Source organism: Phyllostomus discolor, chromosome 6 (genome assembly GCF_004126475.2).
Source record: "Phyllostomus discolor isolate MPI-MPIP mPhyDis1 chromosome 6, mPhyDis1.pri.v3, whole genome shotgun sequence".
Lineage (NCBI taxonomy): Eukaryota > Metazoa > Chordata > Mammalia > Chiroptera > Phyllostomidae > Phyllostomus > Phyllostomus discolor.
In genome coordinates, this window is record NC_040908.2 from 16,347 (window position 1) to 37,272 (window position 20,926).

At 44.5% G+C, this 20,926-nt stretch overlaps 1 protein-coding gene across 1 annotated transcript; it reads left to right on the forward strand.

The window, feature by feature from the left end:
- The first annotated feature begins 3,447 nt into the window (after positions 1-3,447).
- On the forward strand, positions 3,448-10,916 carry LOC114499686 (histone-lysine N-methyltransferase PRDM9-like). Its single transcript, XM_036027611.1, has 5 exons — positions 3,448-3,576; positions 4,490-4,557; positions 5,689-5,882; positions 7,895-8,281; positions 9,835-10,916. The coding sequence occupies exons 1-5, from the start codon at positions 3,448-3,450 to the stop codon at positions 9,885-9,887; spliced, it is 831 nt and encodes a 276-aa protein (XP_035883504.1). The 3' UTR covers positions 9,888-10,916.
- The last annotated feature ends 10,010 nt before the right edge of the window (positions 10,917-20,926 follow it).

Below are 20,926 nucleotides of genomic sequence, written 5' to 3' on the forward strand. Positions count from 1 at the left end.
GATCACCGGATCATTTCCTGATGTGGGCCGCAGTGCTGTTCTGTCCAGTATCATGAGTGTATGGTGGGTGGGGTCGGTCCACTTTCATGGGTCTGGGCTTGAAACACAGCTGAAGTCAAGATGTGATCTTCGACTTTTCTGAAGTCAGCAGACTGTGGGTGCTGACCAGAGTCTAATGACTAAGGAAGGGTTTGGATGGCCAGTATGTGCCCAGGGGGAGGATACCAGAGAAAGGAGGCCGGGTGGTCCTGGTGCCCTCAGCCGGGACAAGGCCAGTGTGAATGAAGAAAACAGGACGGAGAAAGGGTTATGTTGAAGACATGGAGTTTCTGTGCAGTTACTTTTATTACATTTTTGTCAGGAGAGGCCAATTTATTCTTTAATAAATGTAATAGATGCTTTATGAACATAGGGTGAAGCATGGATGACACTTTGTCTATTTTTTTTCTCATTCTAATGCAATTAGTACATGGCCCCAATGGAACCATAGGCCTTAATGAACATCAGAAAACATTTTCCAGTCATCCTGGGATTGTTCTTGAATTACTCTCATTCAGACTTCTGTGTCCCTAATAAGAATTTCCACATTTTGGAAACATTTACCCACCAAAACACTGATTTCTCATCATCTTTCAGTCAAACCCTGGGTGGCCTTCAGAAGGGAACACAGTAAACACCAGAAGGTGAGTATTTCCAAATCCTGTTGACAACAAAATTTTCCTCATGGATAGAAATGCATTTAAGAGTAGGAAAATGCAGAAAGTATCCTAGGATACTGCTGCCTTCCTTTCCTGGTCTCTTCAACACACTGTCCGACATTATCATCCTTTTTTTAAGATTTTATTTATCTATTTTTAGAGAGGGGGATGGAGGGAGAAAGTGAGGGAGAGAAACATGAATAGGTTGCCTCTTACATGCCCCCAAGTGGGGGAGCTGGTCCACATCCCAGGCATGTGCCCTGACTGGGAATGGAACTGGTGACCTTTCAGTCTACAGGCCAATGTTCAGTCCACTGAGCCACATCAGCCAGGACTCATCATCATCTTAATGGTTAATAACTAGAGCAGCAATAGTAACTAACTAATGAGATAACAGTTGTTTCATTCTCACAGTGTTTCAGACTCTAACAATTCTATGTGAATAAACTCAAACATTACAACAATCTGATGAGGTATGTACTATAATTGTCATCATTTATAATGAGGGAAGTGAGCTTTCAGAGATATAGAAATGTTTGACTATATGTCTAAGATCTCAGTATCAGTGGTAGTGCAATCCAACCCATAGTTGCTTCTCTAAACCACTTACAAACTCATTACAACTTTTGTGGTTTCACCTGGCCACTGTGACTCAGTTGGGTGTCATCCTGCGCAGGGAAAGATCGCCAGTTTGATTTCTGATCAGGGCACATACCTGGGTTGTGGGCCAGGTTTCCAATCGCCATGTGCGTGAGAGGCGAGTGATCAGTGTTTCTCTCTCACATCAATGTTTCTCTCCCTCTCTTCCTCCCTTCCTCTCTCTCAAGAAAATAAACAAAGTCTTTTTTAAAAATTAGAAAAATAAACTTTCATAGTTTTCTAAAGTTTACATTGTCTTATCCATACGTCATTACATCATTCATCTGATTGACGGTTTCAACCAAAGTTCTTTTCTGCTGTGCTAAAGTGAGAGATGCACGAAGACCCTTTGACTAAGGGCAGTGTACACTGCCTAGGCAGTTTGAACAATGGATGGTCCCAGGTGAAGAAGAATGTAAAATGTCCAGGATCAGAGCCTTCCACTCTAATCAAAGAAAGCATCTCTCAGCCCTGAGGAGCTTCAGGTTTGCTGATTGAGAAACAACAAATAATAAGATGACTTAAGCACTTCATATAGGTTACACACTCTTCAACAGAAACTCATCTGTCTGGAACTGATTTCAAATGCCATTTCTTGTAAGGTGAAGTAACAGCTTCTTTCTCTGAGTTCCAATGAGGCCACTCTCATCCTGTTTAGAAGCATTTGTTTAGCCTGCCTAACTCTGCATTGTGAGCTCTTTGAGAGGCTATACCATACCTGAGTCTTCTCAGAGGTCACAGGCCCACATCAGGGCTCCTGAGAGGGCCCCTGAATGTTTGCTAAATGAATGATTTCACAATTAAAATTAAACTAGAAGATGATCAATGAGTGTTGAAGGTAATTTCTATGAGACTGAAATATGGAGAGAGCTGAGGGTTAAATTGATAGCAGGACTGTAATCTCACATTCATACTGTATTACACAATTCACAGAATACTTTGGTGAGCATTATTTAATTGCACATTCACTGTAACATTAAAAATTAGCATGTTATAGATCATGAAATTGAAGACAACTAGCTACTGATACAGCCTTATTCAAACAATTGGTGGGAACTGGCTAATCTAAGTACAAATATTTTTTCTAAGAAATACTGCAGATTTTATCACCATTTTATTTATTGTCTAGATATGTTTCTGCCAACTATTTCTTTATTCTCTTCCCAATATCCTTCATTCTCAATATTATAGAGACAGTTGAAAGAAAAAAGCCATTAGGCATGAGTTCTAATCTTGGATTCATTACCCACATTGGCCCTATCCCCTCTGATATTCATACTCCCTAGGTATGTCCAAGGATCAAACTATTAAAGATATGCATGTAAAATGTATCCTAAGCCTTGAAAAATTAAATACATGTTATCTTTTAATATGTGACTCTTACATTGAAGGCAACATCCAGGGTGCCATTAAGCAATGAATATAATTTGAAGGAAAGTTCAGGAACAGCAAATTTGATGACTACAAGTGACTCAGAGCATGCCCAGAAACCAATGTCCCCTCCTGGAGAAGCATGTGCCTCTGAAAAGCACACTAGACAAATATCGGGTAAGAGAAAATAATTTGGAAACTTTAGTTCTTCTAAGTACTATAGAAGGACTGATAAGTATGACTCCGCCCCTAGGGATGTGGGGTAGAGTTTGGATGTGTGTGGATTTAACTTGGGCTAAACTGAGACTGAAGTTAGCTCTGGAGCTTTGGGCAAATCCTGTAAATTCTCTGAGTTCCCGATTGCTAATGTGTAAAGTGAAGATAAGGAAACATCACTCATATATTGTTTGAAAACATTAAATTAAATTTAAAACAATTGACACATGTAAGTTGTCCAATAAATCCATCTGTGATGACAGCAACCACACTTTAGTGGTGTTGTGTGCCCAGGCCTTTCCTCGATGCCTAACATGCAAAGTGCACTCAATAAATATGAATGATTAAAGGTTGGCAAGTACACCTGGTGATAGGAAGATCTAGAAACTAAAATTGAATCAGTCATCTGTAGTTAGTGTGGAGTCTTAGTCTTCTGAACCAATAGTGAGTGGAGTAAAATACCAGAGTATGCAAAAGGATGGGTAATAATTTTATGGGAGGAGATTGTGTGTTATCTGACAAAATGGGAACTAACACTCCAGACCCCACCAACCTAGCTCACCTGTCCTTCTCCAACTTAGAACTTAGGAGAAAGAAGATTGACATGAAGAGGTACAGCCTACTAGAAAGAAAGGACTGTGTGTACCAAGAGGTCAAGGATCCCCAGGATGATGATTACCTTTGTAAGTGACCCTCACTAAGAAGCATGTAATGATACAACAATTTCATCTAGTCCTTTGGTCCCCAAATCATTCCTTTCCTCTAGTGACCTGGAGTACAGGATTCAGTCTCAATGATGTCAGTGCTGGACTCCCTCTGAAGCTCTTTGCATCCAGGAACATGCACTATACCTTCCCTAACCCCTGTTGCTCTCGCCTCCAGATTGTGAAAAGTGTCAGAACTTCTTCATTGACAGCTGTGCTGTGCATGGGCCCCCTGCATTTGTAAAGGACAGTGCAGTGGACAGGGGGCATCCCCACCACTCAGCCCTCACCCTGCCTCCTGGGTTGAGAATTGGGCCATCTGGCATCCCTGAGGCTGGGCTTGGAGTGTGGAATGAGGCAGCAGACTTGCCAGTGGGTCTGCACTTTGGCCCCTATGAAGGACACATCACAGAAGATGAAGAGGCAGCCAAGAGCAGATACTCCTGGCTGGTGAGAAGTCTTTACCCCTTCCACTGCCCTCCGCCTTCCCACACTCCTTCTGAGGCTTGGAGGGACCTCTCCCCTTACGTGCTAGACATGGAGGGGACAATGTGGTTAGCTCTGTGTACTGACTGGACTTCACATGAACACAGAGCTCCTGTTTAAGGAACAGAAGGTAAGCAGGAGCAAAGTGGTGCAGACACAAAGGACTGGCTCCTCCTTTGTGGGGCTCCTGCTCTGACTGGACAGGTAGACTCAGATGTGTGGATGATGAGTAAGAAAAATATCATGTGGTGACAACTGGCAGTTGAATCCCCATGCAGGCTGGAAGAGCTATGATGACAGTAGAGTAAAATAATTCTGACTATTACCTCCCCATGAAAACAATAAAAGGTCTTTAACTTCTTTTCTGAAACACAGATCACCAAAGGGAGAAACTACTATGAGTATGTGGATGGAAAGGACAAATCCTGGGCCAATTGGATGAGGTGAGGTCAACAGGTCTCGGGGTGCCAGAGGGGACTCTCATCCCCCACAAGCCTGTATATCTTTACCTCTCATCATGCCTCCCTCAGTGGTCTTCCTTAATCTTTTTTTCCTCTTTTTCTCCATACAGTGTTCTTTCATATCAGGGGACATTTAAGAACAAAATATGGCATATGTCCTCAAAATATAAACCTCTCTGCTAGACACAACATGGGCACTGGAAAGGACTTGAAGAGCCTAGATACACCAGGGACACTGGATTACAATTTAATTTATCAAATAAACATTAAGCACTGACTATATTTCAGTTTAGGTGAAGGAATATATTACTTAAACAGATCACACAACCCATGTCCTTATGAAGGACTTCTCACAGACAAACATAAAACAATTGCTTTTAGAAGCATTTAACTATAATTTCCAAGAAGTGCACTGTGTCAAGATAGCACAAACCAACAGTGGCCTGAACCCGTGAGGGCAGCAAATGATCCCAGCCTCACTTCTAACTAGAGCTGGACTTTGAGGCCTGCAGAGGAATGGTCATGGGCCCTTTCCTGAGAGGGGCTCTCTTTCATCAGGGATAACAGAATGTGAATCAACTACTATTGTTCTGTTTTATTTTAACTAGGACAAAAAGACCTCCAATTTTCTATGGTAACCTTGGGCAGGCAAGTGAATGGTACCCTAAATAAAGTGTAGGGGGGTTGGACAAAGGCCTCTCAAGAGAAACCAGATGTGGGCTGAATACTGAATAATTAGTGCACCAATTTAGAAGCAGAGCCCTAGATCAAGCACCAGGTTCTGTGGTATGAGACAACTTGATTTAGAGTTCAGAGAAGCCAGTGATCACTGTATGTTATGGCCAGTCAGGGTGGAGGTTAAATCTACAACTCGGTTTTAGAAAATGGTATTAGGCAGCATTTGCACTGCAAGTAGAACTTGCAGACAGGAAATCACATGACATGCTGACAGATGCTAAGACACTGAACAGAAGGTTCCCCGGGAGCATGAGGGGCAGTGGGCAACACCAGAGCCTGAGGCCTTAAGAATCAGGGAGGAGCTGGACATGGATGTAACAGGTAGTGGGAACTCATCACCGTGGTTTTCTTTCCCTTCCTCTGCCTCAATCCCAGGTATGTGAACTGTGCCCAGGACGATGAAGAGCAGAACCTGGTGGCCTTTCAATACCACAGGCAGATTTTCTACCGAACCTGCCGGGTCATCAGGCCAGGCTGTGAGCTGCTGGTCTGGTGTGGGGATGAGTATGGCCAGGAGCTGGGCAGCAAGTGGGGCAGCAAGTGGAAGAGAGAGATCGTGTCCGGGAGAGGTGGGCACCACTGTTCTTCAAAACAGCAAGAAAAGAGATAAATCTCCATAGAAATGTTCATGATCCAACTCTTAAGTAGAGTAAAATCCACTCTAAAGTCAGTAAAGTTTGAATCAGATACTTCAGAAATTCAAAATTCATTCATATGCCTTTGGCTCTTAGGCAAAATTTTTATATTTTTTTATTTTAAAAATATTTCATACACAAAATATACAACCACATATAGTGTTGAAGGGCTAAGAGGCAAAAAAGAAAAGTTTTCAAGCACTAACCAGCTTTCTCATGAATGCATTTTTTCTTACACTTTAATAGCTGTTTCTTCTTAACTTTCCTCTGTACTTCTAGATAAAATATTTCTTATAGGCATTGATTATTTTAAAAAAATTTTGCCCTTGCTGGTGTGGCTCAGTGGATTGAATGCCGGGCTGTGAGCCAAAGGGTCACCAGTTTGATTCCCAGTTGCGGCACATACCTGGGATTCACACCAGGTCCCCAGTAGGGGACAGGTGACAGGCAACCACACATTAATGCTTCTCTCCCCTTCCCCCTTTTCTGAAAATAAATCTTTTTTTTTAAAGATTTGATTTATTTTTACAGAGAGTAGAAAGGAGGGAGAAAAAATCCGTGTACAAGGGAAACATTAATCATTTGTCTCTGGCACACCCCCAACTGGCCCACAACCCTGGCACGTGCCCTGACTGGGAATCGAACTTGTGACCTTTCAGTTTTCAGACAATACCCCACCTACCGGGCCGCACCATTCAGGCAGGGCACATTCATTCGTCACTTCAGTGAATTGTCATGTGAGACCCCACTCTGTGCCACAGGGTCCTGGGACCTGGAAACACAGATTAACATGAGGATCAGAATCACTGCTATTGAACTGATGGGTGCAGGAGGGAAACCCAGGCCTAGGGATCAGTGAGAGGGGAGGTGCAGTGTGGCAGGTGGTCCGGAAAGGGCGCCTCAGGAGATAACATTTACAAAAATACCTGCGGGCAGAGGATCCCAGGCAGAGGGAGCAGCTAGTGCAGGGAAGAGAAGAGGCGGGGCATTGAACTGGCTGAGGGTCACTCAGGTCTCGTCTCAGCATTGAGCATAAGAATGGAGATCAGATAGATGCTCAGCAGCCTGGAAATGCAGTGCTGATGACCCAAGTTGAGACACTGGGGACTTTCAGGAGTGAAAGTGTGTTCTCTGTTCTGATTATGCTTTGCTAATTTTTAGAAAATAAACTCCAGTGGGGAATCCCCTCAGAGATTACTTCATCTGCAAATGAGAGAGCATGGTGGATCGGCCAGAGAGGAACAGGAGTCAGGTGTATAAGAAGTGTGGTTGGAGAAAAATTTTGAAACAGGATATCTCAGTGTATTTGAAATGGGCTAACACTGAATGAAATGAAACATAAATATTTGGTGTGGGGCTTGAGGAAGGACATTTTTTAAAAAAAATTATTTATTTATTTTTAGAGGGGAAGAGGGAGAAAGAGAGGGAAACATCCATGTGTGGTTGCCCCTCATATGCCTCCTACTGGGGACCTGGCCCACACAACCCAGGTATGTGCCCTGATTAGGAATTGAACCTATCACTCCTTGCTTAGCAAGCTGGTACTCAATCCACTGAGCCACACAAGCAAGGGCAGAAAGGACATTTTATTTTACTGTTTGGGAGAACAGAGAAGCAGTTCCTACTTGGGGCCTGTGGTTTTCCTCTTTAACATGACTTAGAAGGTACCTATGTAAGGGAAAGGTCACTGCAGTTCCATCCACACGGAGTAAGATGGCCTCTGATGCTTCTTGAAAATCCCCAGTCTGGGCAATAATAGAAAAGACCCTTAATGTGGGCTTTCTGGATTTCTGAAGAAGATGTACTGCATAAAAATAAGCAGGAAAATTGATGGCAAGTGGACACTTTGTGGGAGATGGAGCTTGCGCTGTCACCACAGTAAGAATGAATCATGGGGCCCAGGCATTCTTGTCAACATCTGTCCTGACCAAACCTTTCTCTTTCAGAGGAACCAAAGCCAGAGATGCACCCATGTCCCTCCTGCTCTCTGGCCTTCTCCAGTCAGAAATTCCTCAGCCAACATGTGAAACTCAATCATCCCTCTCAGATTCTCCCAGGAACATCTGCAAGAAAACACCTCCAAGTGGGGGAACCCTGTCCAGAGGATCGGAATCAACAGCAGCAACATACTCGTACACACAGCTGGAATGATAAAGCTGAAGGTCAAGAGGTCAAAGAAAGGTCCAAACCTTTGCTTAAAAGGATCAGTCAGAGGAGAATCTTAAGACCCTTTTTCCAACCTTCCAAAGAACAAATGAAGAGCTCCAGTGAGGATGAGAGAATGATGGAGGAAGAACCCCACAGAGGCCAGAAAGAGAGTCCAGAGGGCACAGGCAAGGTATTTGTGAAAGTAGGAATGTCAAATATTGTAACAATCGAGCACAGAAGGTATTGGCAAGGCTTCAATGATGGGTCACATCTCATCACACACCAGAGAACACACTCTGGGGAGAAGCCCTACATTTGCAGGGAGTGCGGGCGAGGCTTTACACAGAAGTCACATCTCATCAGACACCAGAGGATACACTCTAGGGAGAAGCCCCATGTTTGCAGGGAATGCAGATGAGGCTTTACCTGGAAGTCGGTTCTCATCACACACCAAAGGACACACTCTGGGGAGAAGCCCCATATTTGCAGGGAATGCGGACGAGGTTTTACCTGGAAGTGGGTTCTCATCAGACACCAAAGGATACATTCTGGGGAGAAGCCCTATGTTTGCAGGGAGTGCGGGCAAAGCTTTACACGGAAGTCACTTCTCATCAGACACCAGAGGACACACTCTGAGGAAAAGCCCTATGTTTGCAGGGAGTGCGGGCGAGGCTTCACACGGAAGTCACTTGTCATCAGACACCAGAGGACACATTCTGGGGAAAAGCCCTATGTTTGCAGGGAGTGTGGGCGAGGCTTCACACAGAAGTCACTTGTCATCAGACACCAGAGGACACATTCTGGGGAAAAGCCCTATGTTTGCAGGGAGTGTGGGCGATGCTTTACACAAAAGTCACATCTCAATGCACACCAGAGGACACACTCTGGGGAGAAGCCCTATGTTTGCAGGGAGTGTGGGCGAGGCTTTACATGAAAGTCACATCTCATCACACACCATAGGACACACTGGGGAGAATCCCTATATTTGCAGGTGAAGTGAATGAATCATTACCATTAAATTACATGTCAGTAGCCCTAAGAAGTCTATAGAACCTTACTTTCCCCAAGATTGTAATTAGTACAGAAGTAACTGGTTAAACAAACCCTGCACTTTCGTGACAAGAGATGAGATGAAGAAACAGTTCCATGAGTAATATGGGGATATCAGCACCAATCTCTTTCGTGGCTTTTTGATGTCCTTTTCTAAAGAGTTTTTTCTCCATACAAATATGAAACTCACATCCCTCATTCCCCCATTACTGAAAGCAGAGGGTTCCTTAGAGCCACAAAGAACTCATCCTCTCAGCTACAGAAATTCAACCCCTACAAGTGGGGAAGTCTTGAGACAGTCTACTTGGGTTACTGCCCAGAAAGAGGAATTTGAGACAGACTCACCAGGGAAGGGAATTCCCCAGACTCCTGGGAAGTGGGGCTTTTTCTCCTGATCGGCTCCTTACCCTTCTCCCTCGGCTTCTCTTGGCTCTTCTGGTTTCCTACAACCTCCGGAACCTCAGAGGTGAACAGCAGGGAGGGATGTATGCTTGTGTACACATGTGAGCCTGGCTCAGTCTGGGTACCTGGTCTTCCTCATTCCTTGCTGCCCCTTCAGGGTCAGCATTTCCTGGTGCACAGCATACAGGTTCCACATCAGTGCATAGTGGGTGTGAGTCTCAGCTCTGTCTCCTCCAGCTGTGTGACCTAGGACAAGATTCTCAACTTCTCTCTGCCTGCTTCCTAGTCTGTACACTGGAAATGGGAACTCCAGCCTTTCAGTTTGACATTCAACGTTGAGTGAGCACAGACAGAATCTGGCAAGTGAATCACTGGGATCACAAGTCCTGCTGAACAGCCTTCAGTGCCCTTGTCTTCCGGGTCTTTAGCACTGGACAAAGGAAGATAAGGAGAGGGTAGGGATCTGTAGCCAAACTCAGATTTTGAGCAAACCCCATTGCTTTCCCCACATAGACTCAGCTGCCCTGAGAAGGAGGCATGAGGTGGAGGATGTGCCTTCCTCCAGATTACCACCTTCTCTCTGAGCTTGTGCACTCAGAGCCTCCTCAGCATAGGTGGGTGGTACTGAAAATAACCTGTGAAACAAGACCCTCACCCACCCCTTGCTGAGAACTGACACTGGGAGCAACATCTGCCCACACTGGTGTGTTAGGTAGGATAGATGGTAAGCCAAGGCAGGGAGGATGAGGAAGACATGTCTCACCCACTAACTCAGCAGTCCTGACCTTGGGCCATTTCTATTGCCAGATGGTCCAGCATCACAAGAAACTCCATGCTAACACATGGAAATTCTAGGTATCATTTCCACCATCTGGGAAAGAGAGGCTTTCAAACTATTCATCCCAAGGCCTAGAAGATGGGAGGGGGGCCACAGCACTCAAGGAAAGGACCCATAAAACTGGCTAACTGTTTGCCCCTGTCCACTATCTTTTATGAAGGGTCCCTAATGTTTACAGAAAGAGCCCATAGATAACTTTGGGTGACTGCTTTAACTTTCACTGTCTCCTATCTCATACCTATTTTACAAGATGACCAAATGGGGTCTGAAGCCAGAGAAGGATTTGGGCTACTGACCCCCACACATACCTACATTTGAGTAGTCTCATCCCCCATGGAAGCTGGCACCACTTTTACCTGTCAATCAATGTGTAAGTTCTTTGCCCCCATCCCACCAACTATATAAGTTCTCAGGACAAAGGACCTGGTGCTCTTGCCATCCAACTTCTTGCCTTTCACTCCCATCTCAGCAAGACCTGTCCTCTTCCATGAGAACGTATCACTGATAAACCCTGTTTGCACACTAATACACTTGCTGATCTGTAATCCTTTACTGCATTGGCAAGAAGAACCGAGTTTCCCCTGTGACAGGTGCACCCAGTCTGCATATGGTGTTCATGAAGCCCCTAACACAGGAGCTTCCGTAATGCACTCTCCTTGTTCCTGGGTCCCACAGGGTTTAATACACCACTGATACCATCTTGAAATTGGTACTTACTGTATCTTTAAACTTTTGTTTGTGAGATCAAGACTGATGGAATAATGGACATGCACAATGTTGGTCATTCCTGGCCACCCCTTCCCAGATAATGTCAACAATGGCACAGGAGGACAAAATTCCAGTGGGCCAATGGTGGGAGTCCAGCAAGACTGAAGGTGAGAACGGGGTAAACATCTGCATCTGCATAAGCATGAGGAAGGGTGCTAGCAGCTCCCAAAGGTCACACTTTTCTTAGAACCAGAGCTGAATTCAATACGCAGAGATGGCAATTAGTGAGGACCCCATCATACCCTCTCCTGCATGAGGGACACGACCTAAGTATGACCCACCCTGTTCCTGCTGGGGTGGGTTCACCAAAGGGGGACACCCACCCCCATGACCTGGAATAATGACCTTTCTGTCCTCCCAGTGCCAGGCTTGTGAAGAAGAGTGTCTACATAAACTATGTGGATTTCAATAATAAATACCCACTATTGTTTCCTTTTATGCTTTTTTAAAGGAAGGTGTATTTCTTGGGTTTTGTTTCTTTTTCCTGTTTCTCCCCCACCACCACAGCCCAGAGAGAACACCATAAAGTCAATATTCTCTGGCTTTCAGCGTGGGCCGTGGGAGAGGGGCAGAGTCCTGGTGTAATGCTGGCAGAGGGGCTGGCATACACTGGGAAGGGGAACCCATAGATTGCCGCATGATGCTCACCACCCCCCTCCCACCAGGAGAGACCCTGGAGCTCTCCCAGAAGGCTTAGCAATTCAAGATGAGTAGAAAGGTCTGTTCCCTCTCCCTCCCCTTCAGCAGGAAACCAAATTCCTAGTGTAGCTGCCAGCCTCCAATGTGTCCCCCAAATGCACATGCTGTCACCCCTGTCCTTGTACAGTCCCGCCACACAATTGAGCTGATATATATTGTGAGAATGGTGTGTGGCTCTCAAAACTAAGTCAGAAACAGAAACTTGTTTCAGCCTTGCTTGCATAGTTCACACAATCTCAGACCACCTTGTACAGGACACTGGGTGCTTACACAACCCCCCCACCCCACGCCCACCTACCAGTGGCTGCCAGCCACCATCCTTGTTTTAAAATGGAAGCTCCAAGAAGTGACTGCAGCCTGACATCTGCTGGATGCTGAGTCTCTTGCCCTTGCCCAGAAGCTGATGTTTAATGGAGAGGATGGTCCTTCTAGGTGCCTCAGGGGCTCCTCAACTGCTGTCTGGGTGGCCCTGGGTGGATGAGCCAAACCTGCCTCTGATCCCCAGAGCAGACTACCACGTGTCTGCCTGCAGAGTGTGCCCCTGTACAGCCCAACGACTCAAGGTGACGGCCTCCAAGGTGACAAGTTAAATTCTGCAGTGACAGCTGGACTCACACTCACTGACAGCAGCAGCCACCCTCCTGTCTCCAGTCTCACCATGTTGGGAACCACCCTGACTGGTATCAGAAGCTGAAACCCCCACCTAGGCTAAGGCTAAGGGAACGCCCTTGGAACCGTAAGCCAGCAAGGAGACAAAAGCGTATCTCCCTGGCAGGAATGCTGCTTCTGCTGCTTTATTCATAACTGAACCCCAAAAAGCTTGGTCGGTTAGCCAAAGACGGGTAAGATTCCCCACGGGGGGAACGACCTAAGCCAGGCACGATCACTTTGGGAGGCCCCCCAAAAGAAGGACTTGGGGGGGCTGCAGCAAAAGGGGGTGATGGACCCTCGCTCCTCGGCTTTGACATAGCCTGAGTTCTCATCGTCTGGAAGAAAATCTCCTTATTGCCTTAGTTCCCATCCTAAGCCTGAAACAATGACAGGGTGGTGCAGCTCTGTGCTGAAAAGAGCGGATTCCCGGGTGATCAGGCCTAAGAAAAAACATGTAAATTACTGTGAAACCTTCTTTGTTTAGAATGCTCTCAGTTGAATGAGAGGGGTCCAAGGAGGAAGTTTGTTCCTCAAAGTCTTACAGCTCTTTGACCCTGACTCAATAGACCAGCAGAGTTCCTTGTTTTCTATAGTTCCTTACTTCCCCCTAATGAGTACTGTACTTTACCTGAATTATTATGCAAAATGAGCCCAATAAAAGCAGGTATGGATGGTAAATCAGGGTGCTCCCCACTAGGGGGGGTGGCCATTTCGTCCCTACTTCCCCACAGAAACTAGTTTGTCTCTGTGCATGTGTTTTTTCTCGCGTGTTTTTCGGCGAGCCATCCACAGCGTTCCGTGATCACTGCTGGCCGGTGACCCACGCACAACATCACCATATCCAGCAGGGGCCAGCACACATCCTGTAAACTGTTCCCTGGTGGTTCATGTGTCACTGTGTTGAGCCACAGTGTTGCCCAGGTCTGTGGCCCTAGCCAGGTGGCTCATTAGAACCCTCTGGGCCTCACTGAGACACACAGACCAACCCTCTGTCCCAGGGTAGGGGCAGCTACCACTGGGCAGTGACTGGAACGGGGAGACCAGGGAAGCAGACAGAATCCATGACAAAATCCAGCTGTGGTTCCTCTGGGATCAGGCGAGGGACTCTGACTCCAACCACAAATTCCCATCACAGTGGTGTCAGGGATGGGCACAGGCATCCTTCCTGTGACGGTGCAGCCACCATGGCATGTGAGCCTCCCTGTGGTCGGTGCTTGTCCAGACAGCAGTCAGACCAGCCAAGTTCTCAGATCTCTGCTCAGGGCTTCGACTGACCAGGAAGAACTGTCAGTTCCAGGTTACAGAGCAGTGTGTGCAGCATGTTTTACCTGCATGGTCTCAAGTCTATGAGGCAGAAACACCTTCAGCCACTTGCCCGGAAATGTCAGCAAGATGGATCAAGAGCACAACTGCACTAAGGCTCTGGCACTCAGTCCAGGCCCAGAGACCCGGCTGCCAGGCAGCCCTGCAGCAGCACCAGGCACACAGCTTTAGCTGTCTTTCTGCTCTGTCTTCCTGAGCCTGAGTTTTGTCCTCCTGATAGTGAGGGGCTCCTGCACTTCCAGCATCACATTCGTCCAGTCCCAGAGACAGGGAGCGAGGAGGGTGGAAGCCAATTTTTTTGAACTGAGAGGTCGCTACTGCAGGGCTTGTTACAGTTGGGAAGCCCTCCCCACTCTGGATGAAGCCATAGTTTGTGTCCTTTGATTCCAAGACAGAGAAGCCAGGAAATAGAGAACTGCTCCACATGGCGTGGGGAATGCAGCCAGCCCCTACTTGGAAAGGCCAGTGGGGAGTGAGGTTGGCACACAGGACCCACGCCCATGGATAGGTTTTCCTGTGGGAATCAAGCCTACATTGTACCTAGGCTACTATGAGGGTTGCTTTTGTTAAAACTCCCTCACCCTGGATTGAGGCAGGAAACGTTTACTGCGTGTCTTTAACATCCTAAAATCTGTGCTAAACCTCCCAAGTATGGAGTGTAACTGTTTCAAACACCTTTTCCCTTGATCTGCAACATTCCTCTCTTTGAAGTATTTAGCAACATTCTTTTCTTTGTTATCTGTAAAAGGTAATCACCGACAGTGAACCTGTGCATAGTAAATGAGGAGCATCTTCGATGTAATGTGCCCAGAAAAGCAATAAAAGCCTGTTCAGGCAGGGGTCAGGGGTGCTCTCTCTCACTTACAGAGCAGCCATGCCATCCCTTTTTCTCCACAGGACTTCGGTAGTCCATGTGCATTTGTTCCTTGAAGCTACAACACACAGACCATGTGGGGTGGGGTCCGCATCACCAGGACACAGACAGAGAATGGCAGGATTTTGTGCCCTGATTCCCAGCAACAGAAATATGAAGGCACATCAGGACACTACCCTCTCATCTAAATGGTCCTGAGCAGTAAACCCAGCTCTGCCCCCAAGGTGATGGGCAGATGTCGGGATCTCGCCTGAGGCTGTCGAGCATTCCAGCTGGGCTCTACCTGACATTGCACAGGGCTGGATCAGAATGGAGAAATTTGCTCCCCTCCAAAACACAGTCAAAAGGCCTGTGACAGGGAGGTAGTAGTGGTGGGGGACTGGCAGCAGGACACACTCCAGGCCTGACTTCTGGCTCCACTCCCAGCCCTCAGGGATGACAGCCAGATTCAGGGCCTGAGGGTCTACAGTCTTGGCACAGCCTCTCATGGCCACTGCTGCCTCCTCCCCTGCCAGCAGTGCACCTGGGATCAGGGCTGTGAGGTGTTTAGCCCCTGCTGGCAGGATCGGTGCTCCTTGTCTGACTGGACTCTGGATCTTGGGGTGGGATGAAGCTGACTGTCAGCCAGGAGCCTGTGAGGAGCCACCCAGCCCCTGACCCCAGGATCCCAGCCCTAACCCTGCCAATGCCCCTGACTGTGGTTTGTCTCTGCCAAGCATCTCACTTGGGTGTCTTGTTTTTTTTTTTTTTCTTTGTAAGTGTCATTTGTATAACTCTGAGGCAGGAGATAGTCAGGAGGGAGGAAACTCCAGAACCCCAGGGCTAAGATAAAGGACATCCATACAGGACAGAGACCCTGTTCTAAGACCACTTGTTCCTGCTTTCTGGAAAAGCACTGAATCATGATGACCCATGAATGCATCTACACAGAAGATGATACATGACCCCTGCTTCATTATAATAGCATTATAATAAATTAACATTAGGCAACCCCCTTCTCCAGTGTCCAATCAAGGAAAATCATGGGAGGCCACATGCACAATAGCTTTAAAGTAATACAACTATTTGTACATGCACAATAAAAGCCCACCAAAACTAGCCAGGTAATAGCTGCCCTATAAAAACAGAATCCCTCTGGCCTCTGAGGTCAATCTCTGCTCAGAGTTAACCCTCTCCCATGTTCTGTGGAGTGTATTATCGCTTATTAAATCTGCTTTCTCTGTCTCCTATAAATTCTGTGTGTTCAGTTCAATTCTTTGTCCGCAATCACCAACAACCTGGTTACCTGTGGCCACCTGTGACAACTCTAAATGTCCATGGTTACAATTTTGGACTACAAAGAGCAAAAATAAAATAACACAAATTAAAAAAAATTAACCATATTGTGCTATTTTTTGGAACCTGCAAACAAGTTGCAACAAATTTCAATTCAATGAAATTATGTAGAGTATGTTACTTGCTCTCCTTGCTAGTAATCTAGAAATCAGAAACAGAGGGTCCCAGAAAATCCTTTTATTTGTATGTTATAAAATACACTTCTAAATAACCCCCCAAAACAAATCACAATTGGGATTAGAAGTAACATAAACTGGGTGATAATAATAATACTGTGTACCAAAGCCAGATCACTCAGGTTCCACAAACAGTCAAGGTCAGTGGTTCTCAAGTACAACTGATTTTGCCCCCAGGCAGACATTAGATAAAGCAGGGACACATTTCAGATTCTCATGAGGGTGGAGGTGAAGGAGAGTGTTACTGGCCAGCAGTGAATAGAGGTAATGCATGCTAACAAGCACCTATAATGCAAGAAAAAAACCCAGGAGAAAAAATTATTGGCTCAAAAGGTCAGCAGTACTGTTACTGGGAAGACCCAAGTGAGGGGAGTTAGGGGACTTCCCCTCCTCAGTTCTTGTCCTGCTGGAAAGAATGGATTCAGGCAAGGGACAACAGGTACAGTGAAAGTGAGGTAGCAGGTTTATTTGTGACATGCACTTGACAGGAACCTGCAGGCTTGCCCCCAGCTAGTCTGAGTGCCCCACCTGCTGGGGTTTCAGGGCTTTCATGTTTGCAGCGAGCCTCCAGGCTTCCCCTCTGTCAGCCCTTCTCCCAGCCCTTCTCCAACCTTGGGATTAACACACAGTTTCAAAGGCTTCCTTTCCCAGATAGAGAAAACGGTACATAGAATTTCAAAGGCTCCCTCCAGCTGCTGGTGCACTCATCCTGGTCTCTCCTGTGACCTTGGAACCTCTGAAAACCTTACCTAACCCTGCTTAGGACTGCTGAAATACTGGGTGGGAATGTGCCCCCTCCCCCTCCCCCACTTGGTTTGTATATATAAATATAAATATATATATATATATATTTTTTTTGCTCTCACTGCCATTAATCAAGAAATCAGTAACAACAGATTACTAGAAAGTACTTATATTTACAAATTATGAAATACACTTCTAAATAACCACCTAAAAATAAATCACAATTGGCCCTGGCTGGTGTAGCTCAGTGGATTGAGCACGGCCTGCGAACCAAAGTGTCACAGGTTCAATTCCCTGTCAGGGTACATGCCTGGGTTGCAGGCCATGAGCCCCAGCAACCACACATTGATGTTTCTCTCTCTCTCTCTTTCTCCCTCCCTTCCCTCTCTAAAAATAAATAAATAAAATCTTTAAAAAATAAATAAATCACAATTGGAGTTAGAAAATAATTTGCATGGAATGATAGTAAAAACACTTCTTACCAAAGCCAGATCACTCAGGTTCCAAAGATGATCACTGCTTCAAGATCAGTGGTTTTCAACCTCAGGTTGACTTTTCCCCCAAGGGGACATTTGGCACATTGTATGCAAACCTTTCAGATTGTCCTTAGGGTGGGGTTAAGGTGGGAGTTACTGGCATGTACTGAAAAAAGGTAAGGATTGCTAATAAGCACCTACAATTCAGACCAAAAAATCTCCCAAGAAAGAATTATCCATAGCAATGAGAAACCCTACTCTATATAGAACACAATGAAGAGTCAATTAGAATACAAACAGCATGTGACTTTGCACCCTAGATCTGAAATCATGCCTCTCTTTGGACAGGCAGCCTGGAGACTGAGAGCTAAAGAACAACAACAGATAAATAAATAAATAAATAAATAAATAAATAAATAAATAAATAAATAAATATGCCAGCCATGTTGCAAAAACTAGGGGGGAATGTCCTTGGCTAGAAGACACCTGCAAAAGCTCAGAAGCCAAGGAAGATATGACACCTTAAGACACTGAACCACACTGTGATAAACCACAGCACTGAGGGTCACTGTTCCTTTTCACTGCCCATAAATCACTCTGCAATAATTGTTTCTTAAAATAACTTAGAATCTACAATATTACTCTTTTAAATTCCAGAACTCACCATCAAACACTTCTCCTCTTTGAATTAATGTGTACATTTGCCATATTGTGAGTTCTTCAGATAACCTACAAGGAGCACAATTTTACTTATAAAATACTTCTAATTTCTAAAACACCACTGCTCCAGGTCCTGAACTCATTTACAATGCTAAGAATCATGTTACTCTTTTATTTAATTATTAATCAACTTATACCTAACACATTTTAACTCTTCTTGTCTTCATGTTTTATTCCAAGTTTTAACTATATTTTCATGCTTTATACAACTAAACTAATGTAATTTTATTATTGCATGATATGTTATTTACTTTGACAACTCATGAATATCAACTTAAAGTTATCATAAATAATATAACTTAGTAAATTGTGTGGTAAATAACATGCAGAAATAAACATCTTTTATATACACAAAGAGTAATTTAAGGATATAATCAAAGAAAAGAACCCACGGTGCACTCCCAAATCCACTGTCTGCTCCACATGATGTGCTCATAAAAAGTGATCCCAAGGAACTGATCACTGACATTGGGACCTGAGACTTGTACTTCGAAACAGTCTTTGAAAAAAATCAATAGTCACTGATATTCCACTATAGTCAACCACTTTTCCTGCTGACCTGTTCTGAGATGTTAGTCCCCAAAATTCCCACGGGATGGCAGCAGAGATGCACACTTGGGACACGTATTAGTGGGCTGGCCAAACGGTTCATTCGATTTTTACTTTTAAAATGATAGCGGTTTCATTTTTTTAACCTCTTGGGTTAAAACTTATTTTAAATAGATTCTACTTTCTTCATTGTTTAAAGAAGCTGCAAAAAACAAAGCAAATTACAAATGATTGTCAAACACACTGGGAACTTCAAAAAACCTGACTCTATTACACTGTAAAGCAAGTTCCAACAAATGGTCCATACAACATGTTTACTGCTTTCTTTTCCCTAATCTGGAAACCAGTCACAAGGTAACTGGAAAGTCCATACCTTGAGACATTTTAAAATATGATTCTAAATACCACTGCCATCAACAGCCATTGAGATTCCACCAGAATCCACCAATTTTGTTGACCAGCATTAAGGTGTTATTCCCAAAATGAACAAGAGATGACAGCACAGAATCACACTTGGAGCTTTTTTTTTCCCTTTTTCTTTTTTTTCTTTTCTTTACATTGACCATATTGTACTGTGGACCAAGTTTAAAAAAAACATATCAAAGGATTGAAATTATATAAAGTATGTTTCTTGCTTTCATTGCAGCTAATCTAGCAATCAGTAGTAAAAGATAAGTAGAAAGTCCTGATATTTAAAAATTATAAAATACACTTCTAAATAACTCTCAAACTAAATTACAATTGCAGTTAAAAAATAATTTGAAGTGAATGATAATAAAAATAGCACATAAAGAACACTCTGGGAAAATGTATTGATAAATCCACACATTAGGGAGAAAGCCTGAGAATTCACAAATTTTGCATCATACTACAAACCCAAAATAATAAATTAAATCCAGAGAAAGTGGAAGAATGAAAATGTGCAAGTAGTGATGTCTGGAAGGGTATATACTTTTTTTATTAAATGATTTTTTATTGTTATTCTATTACAGTTTCCATTTTTTCCCCTTTGCCCTCCTCCGCCCATCCCACCCCACACCCCCCAACCTTGTTTAGAAGCATATATACCTAATATAATAGCAGCTATTACCTGTTTGAGTAGGATCTTCAATTATTTTTACTGTTCTATATAATTTAAGTAAGCAGCAACAACAGCAAAAAAGGCCATCTCAGTTTGGGCTTACAAAGTACTACAGAAAAACACAGCATAATTTAAAAATAATAATAATCTAGTCTGTTGTGGTGACAACACCAGAGCCTGATATCCTCATTCAGAGGGGCTCTTTTTCCAATTTTCACTTCTTCAGGTACAAATGCAGCCGAGCAAAGAGGAAATGAAAGGTCTAGACAAGAAGTCATGTACAAGGGTGGAGAAGCCCTAAGCAGAACAGCAGGGGAGGGACTTGCCCCAGGGCTGCCTCACTTCAGGGCTTCCTCACAGCCCAGGTGCTAAGAAGCAGCACTACTGAGCTGACACACAGTGTGCTGCTTTATAATTTACCAGTCACAATACTGAGCTTCTTAACAACCCTTTTGTACTCATGGCCATTCTGTATTGAAATTCAGATATTTGCACTAAAGTTTCCTTCTTCACCACACCCCAGCCTCCGGACTCCTCTTGGCATTGACTTGGAGCCAACAACTATAAATTTATAGACAGCCACATGGACCCCACACACAAACCCACAGACCCCAAATCCACACCCAAAGAGACCCCAGATCTGAGACCCATAGCCAAATAGAGTCAAACCCAGGCCACAGACCTTGGAGACAGGACCCAGATCCGTAACCAAGACCCCACAGCCAGACTCCAGAGGTGGAGCTGGACAAGGAACTCTAGTTGCCACATGCCAGACAGAGAAGCTGAACCACACTAGTCAGGGCTTATAATATTCTTAATAGCATTCTATAAGTGACCTTGGATCCAATACTTAAATATAAAATTCATTGTTTTTATAATAGATAGTTTTCATCTTTCAAACAAACAGTAGCTACATGACAGGATATTTTGCACTATGGAAATGTTCCTTCTGGAATAGAGTTTTGGATGCAAATTGGACACTTTGGATGGTCAAGGTATTATTCAGATAAGGAAGGCAGCATGTGCAACTGGATTTCATGAGGGTGTGCAGAATTTTTGTTGAGTCATTTTTAAATGCATACATATACAACCAACTACTTCTCATCCATTCTTTTATCGACAAAACATACTTATATATAGGTTT

What these genes read in the sequence shown, in the direction of transcription:
- LOC114499686 (XM_036027611.1), top strand. Translation starts at nt 3,448, where the DNA reads ATGGGAACTAACACTCCAGACCCCACCAACCTAGCTCACCTGTCCTTC. An exon ending in AGAGATCGTGTCCGGGAGAG is followed by an intron (nt 5,883 to 7,894) that starts GTGGGCACCACT and finishes TTTCTCTTTCAG; the next exon opens with AGGAACCAAAGCCAGAGATG. An exon ending in AGAGAGTCCAGAGGGCACAG is followed by an intron (nt 8,282 to 9,834) that starts GCAAGGTATTTG and finishes CCTGCTTCCTAG; the next exon opens with TCTGTACACTGGAAATGGGA.